The 5,740-nt window shown below is 37.1% G+C and overlaps 1 protein-coding gene across 1 annotated transcript in view; it reads left to right on the top strand.

Annotated features, from left to right (window-relative positions):
* Positions 1-4,467, top strand: part of LOC138046444 (uncharacterized) — a 9,556-nt gene extending 5,089 nt beyond the window's left edge. The window contains exons 6-7 of the mRNA XM_068893081.1: positions 774-827; positions 1,831-4,467. Coding sequence (XP_068749182.1) covers positions 774-827; positions 1,831-2,300 — 524 coding nt within the window. The 3' untranslated portion in view covers positions 2,301-4,467. The remainder of the gene's footprint in view (positions 1-773; positions 828-1,830) is intronic.
* The last annotated feature ends 1,273 nt before the right edge of the window (positions 4,468-5,740 follow it).

The following is a 5,740-nucleotide window of genomic DNA, read 5'->3' as shown; positions in this document are numbered from 1 at the left end:
ACCTGCAGTCACACAAGTCTGTGTGGATCTTCTAAAATTTCAAGTGCTAAAATTTTATTTTGACTCCTAAGTTGAATGAAAGGCAATTTGAAGTCTGGTGCTAAAATATCAATTTAAGGACGTTAGCGCCCATTGCTACTGCGCATCTCTAGTGCGCACACTATTCATTAGGCACGCGCGTGCCATGTCATGTATTTCAAGCGTGTGCACTGATTCGAAAACTCAACAAAATATAGAGCTGATGACCTTTCCATTAACTTGGTGTGCGAATATTTTTGTTGGATGCTCGGTGACCCCCAAAGTTTAAAAAATAGGGACTTTTAGGTGTAACATCCCAAAAAAATGTTGCAGAGCAGACAAATTATTTAGTGTTTGTGAATGGAACTGTACATCCGTCACCTAATTTTGCAATCATAATCCATCATCTGAAGCATTCTCAATTCTTAGATCAAAGTTGTCAGATATGGAGTGTGGACTGGACTTATTAACTCTAAATCAGGCTTTTACTTTTTGTAGAAGACACAGATGACGTACCAAAAGCTTTAGGGGTCTCTACTGCTTTAAAATTCTGATTAGGTATTGTTTCACAATTTTTGTTCTATTGTGTTACGTCCGTCTTTTACATGAAATAAATGCCAATTTAAGATCTGGAACTTCCACTCCACAGTGAAGGTGGAGGAAGGTCACTTGAGTGATTCCAAAATTAAGATCCTAGACTACCACAATGATAACAATAAATATTTAGGTGACTTTATGTAATGTTATTCTACTAGTTCTGGTTTCTGCTGAAAGCGAAGAACCAGAAACAAAGCAGCCAAGGACTGCTGGTAAGTTCTGAGTTATCTGCAAATAGTGTACGGTGTTTTCCAGATATTGTTTTGTTTATGCAATTGGATCTCTTGAAACACAAGTCTGTGTAGATGTGCTAAAATTTCTGGTGCGAAAATTTCATTTTGACTCCTTAGTTGAATCAAAGACAATTTGAAGTCTGGTGCTAAAATATCAATTTAAGGACGTTTGCGCCCATTGCCACTGCGCATTTCTATTGCGCACACTGTTCATTAGGCACGTGCGTGCCATGTCATGTATTTCAAGCGTGTGCACCGATTCGAAAACTCAACAAAATATAGAGCTGATGACCTTTGCATTAACTTGGTGTGCGAATATTTTTGTTGGATGCTCGGTGACCCACACTTTTTTTTCGGCAGATCACTTCCTTTTCTGATTCTTTCCATTATCCAAAAACCATTAAATCTGTATGTGGGAAGTTTTAAATATTTTTCATGTACTATTGACATAGGTCGAATTGGTACATGGATACAGGTGTGCATGACTTTGAAGTTGCATTTTTTTAAGGCTAATTCTACCTGATTTAATGACATATGTAGCAAAGATCCATCAAATAGGCCTATATATGCTGTGTTAAACACACATAACTTAGATATGATTCTTCAACTTAAATATATGCTGATAGTAAAAAGCTGGCCGGAATCGCCTTGAGTGACTGGAAATCCTAGAATCGCGCGCGTAGGCCGCACCTGCCATCTCTCTGATTGACAAGAAATGAGGCAACCGCCGGAGTATTGACAGTACTGTCAACCACCGAGAGCCTAGAACAGGCTAGTTCCAGAGATTTCAAGCTTTTAAAATATGCAAATTAGCCAAGTGATGACATCATACACTCAACCAAATGTGAAGAAAGATATCCAACCAAATTTTATCAGAAATGTTTGATTCTTTGCAGTAATATTCTACTAAACGTGCTCCACCTTACAAATCAGCTTATTTTTGCAGCAATATTAAACTGTTGTATTGTTTTTTTATCTGCAGAGGGGGAAAATTCTCCATCCGAGGACTCACCTGGCAAAGCTATAGTTGAGGGAAAAAATGTTGAAGAAGGCTCGCTAAATTCCATGTCCCAGTGCGTTGCAACAATAATAGCTTTTGCTCGAATTCAATGTTTCCGCCACCCTGGCATTTCTTATCCATTTCCCATGCTTAAGGTCGATCCTTATGGAGTTGTTGTTTTAGTTTACGATTATCCTAATGATGTTTTAATGATAAGCCAACGCGTACCATGGAGCGGTCTTGCGTTTGTTATTGTTTGGTTAGTTCTACATCATTCTTTATTCCGCCCCGATTCTTTGAGTTACTTGAGCAAATATTGCTGTGGGCACAAAACTGCATCTCGTGGCATTTCAATGGATACCCCATGGTACTTGGAGTCTAAATCAGTTTACTCTCAACTACCTAAAAAGCTTTTTAGTTATGAAATGTTTGATGTGTATTCTCATGAGTGAGCATTGCCGTTTAATGGTATGTTCGCTTGTACTTATATGTTAAACAACAGAAAATGTTACTTGTATTTCTGAAACTTTCACCTACGTAAAAAAACGTAAAACGTTTATTGTAATTGATGCGATTGGGACTACAATGAAAGTAATAAGCAATGGATAATGCGAATGAAGTGCAATATATGACCCAAACGCATCTAAAGTACAAATATTTGACGGGAAATCAGTAAAACGTTGGCCTGTTTAACAGCCATAAAAGTGGGATTCCAATAGATAGATAGATAGATAGATAGATAGATAGATAGATAGATATATTTAGTAAAATCCAACTAGTGGTCTATTATCAATGCTGCGTTCTGATTGGTTGAGCTACTAGTAGGCTATTTGTTATAGCCCACTAGTAGCGAAAAGCGCCGGCTTTGAAAACCAAAACAACAATTAAAGTCTAGCTTTAACTAGCGAAAGATGTTTTGTCTCGATATTTTTTTGACCAACTAGTTGGATTTTACTAAAAAACTCATGGCCTCTGAGTCAATAGCCCATTCGGCCTTCGGCCTCATGGGCTATTGACTCAGAGCCCATTCGGGCTCGAGGAATAATTGTTAAATATAGCTTGAATATCTGTAATGGTTGACCAAACGATAAACTCCCAACAGAAGGATCCAAAAGGATGCACGTTGTCTCCTCAGTTGGTATTTAAAGTTGCATATAAACTGGAGAGGAAGACAAAACTTCTCGAAGGTCCAGGAAATTTAATAAAAACGTTTCGGCCCTTCGGCCTTCTTCAGTTAAAAATTTTTTTATAAATAAGTACAAGTTAAAAATCTTTAAATCATTTTTATCCTTAGATTTTTAACTTGTACTTATTTATAAAAAAAAAATTTAACTGAAGAAGGCCGAAGGGCCGAAATTCCTGGACCTTCGAGAAGTTTTGTCTTCCTCTCCAGTTTATATGCAACTTTATATATATATATGCAGTTAGATATAGCTCTTTGGCATTACAAAGCTTTTGCTTTCATGTCCAAATTGAGCACTCTACTGGGATGAGTCATTGCCGCTAGCAATTGCGCATGCTCACTAGCTCGCTAGTTTGAGCACTCTGGCATGGCTTAGATGTACCACATGTGTGGGACATTTGGGGTGGTTTTATAAGCTTAACCTCTATCCCAGACATTAGTACTGCACTGATGAGGCTCAGAAGGCCGAAACAGTACTCTCTGTAGTTATATATATATAAATATATATATAATTTCTTTTTTTGAGTAGAAAGTATTTCGTAGAGCGCTCAACTCAATTGATTGAGGAGCAATTTCAACAGTTACTCGTGAAACCTAAACTTGTGTAAAGTCATAAATATATATATATATATATATTAAATATATATATATATATATATATATATATATATATATATATATATATATGCGAATGAAGTCCAATGTCTGACCCAAACACATCTGAAGTACAACCATTTGACGGGAACTCCTTAACCCGCAACTGACCAAAATTCAATCAGGTCAAAACTCAAAAAAGAGAAAAATAGAAATAATTTCTAGTAATATGTATGGAAATAATAGGCAATAAGATATGGCACTACCTACCCATGCTGTTTTCAGCTCAGTATACATGTGTGAGAAACATCCTAACCTGCATCTCTGTACCACGACAGAAAACAGGTTTAAGACGTAAATTGTAAAATTGTGTATTAGACCATCCCATTTCCTTCATTGATAGCTGGGTAAATCGTATGTGTTTGCGCTAGTGAAAACCAGCCGTGCTTATCCGTTTAAAATTACTCACCTTTCAGGGGCGGATCTAGGGGAAGGATGCAGGGGGGGGTGCACACCTTCTCCCCCGAAAATGATCTGCGGCTTTCTAATACAACTGGTATTCTGCGAAAAAAAGAGGCAGTTAGGCCATTCCTTTGTGGTGCACCCCATCCTAAGAAGAATCCTGGATCCACCCCTGCCTCTGAACTGCAATGACAGTGACTGACTCCACTCAGTGCAATTACAAGGTACACGACAATTAGAGATAAATTTATATAAATATTTGGTCGAGGGACTATTCTAAGGAAACGCATCTTGAGACGCGGTAATGTAATTTTATAGAAATACAATACTGCATATGTCTAATGCACTACAATGCAAATAAAGTGACTATTTTTATCCTATCTTCTCTCTTTTTTATTTTAACACGTGTAAATTTGTCAGCTAAAATAACACAATTACAAAAGTACAAAATAGAGACGAAGTAAATTAGTCTATAAAAAGTTGCTTTTCACGATTGCTGTGCCTTCAAATTGCCCAAGGGACTGTCTTTGCCTTACATCACAAGAAGACTGTTCCATAGGATAGCGCCACTGCAGCTAATACTAGTTTTGAAATAGTTTGTGCGCAGCAGTGGAATTCCATTGGATATATATATTTATTTAAAACTGTATCATTGGATAATGCAATTCGAGAGTTTTCATTGGCTTAGCCATCATGGGTTATGAGCCATCATACCATGCATGCTCTGCAAATATGGAAAGAAAACGCGTGATTTTTGGGGGTGTTTTTATTTTTAGTTTAGTCTATATTTCAATATTTTGGGGCCTTTTTAATAAAACAACTATTCCATTCGCGCTTGTTGGATATGAGATTGGCTATTCAACGCGCGCTCATGGAATAATTGTTAAATATCAAGTGTAACTATCAAAGTATTTGTAACTGAACAGGCCTGCCCCCGTGTTCACGTCCGTTCAATTGAAATCTTTCCTATTAGTGCATTCAAAATAAATACTAGTAATTGCCTTGTAAAACTAAAACTAATGTGCTTTAAATGACCTTGCTCTCCATGAGTTCTCGTAGTTCAGTGGATAGAGCGCCCGCCCGGTGTTCGGGAGGTCATGGGTTCGTTTCCTGTCGGGAACTCAGAATTTTTCTTTGTCCCACGCTCGTGTCATGTTGATTAATTCACCTTCACATTTCATTACCGAGCTTAAATTCACCATCTTTGTTAATTTATCAAGATTATAATTGTTCTGTGACAAAGTACATTAGCTAAATGATTCCTGACCAACTTGCTACATTGTTATACTCGATTAATATTGACGTCTGGAAAATAGTCATAGCGCGCGCTATTGAGACTCACAAAAACTGAAAAAAGCCACTTTATTAAATCCATTTAAAATCACTGGTTATCCTTGCAATGTGATTGGCTCTCAGCGGTGCGATTTATTCACGAATCGCACTATCTTTTGCTCTAAATCACATCAATAATGGGACAGTAAAACAAAACAACCAATCAGATTTTAAGGCTTTTTAAACTAACCAATCACATTGCAGGAAAATGAAAAAAAAAAAAAAGGCATTGTTTGGCAAAATTTGGCTATTAAATTGTGCGGTTTCAAAATGGATCTAGTTCAGTGGCAATTGAACTTCGGGTCGTGCAATTTTGATCTG

Source organism: Montipora capricornis, chromosome 4 (assembly GCF_036669925.1).
Source record: "Montipora capricornis isolate CH-2021 chromosome 4, ASM3666992v2, whole genome shotgun sequence".
Taxonomy (NCBI): Eukaryota; Metazoa; Cnidaria; class Anthozoa; order Scleractinia; family Acroporidae; genus Montipora; species Montipora capricornis.
The sequence above is the reverse complement of the archived record's forward strand: the minus strand, read 5'-3'. Positions and strand labels throughout refer to the sequence as shown.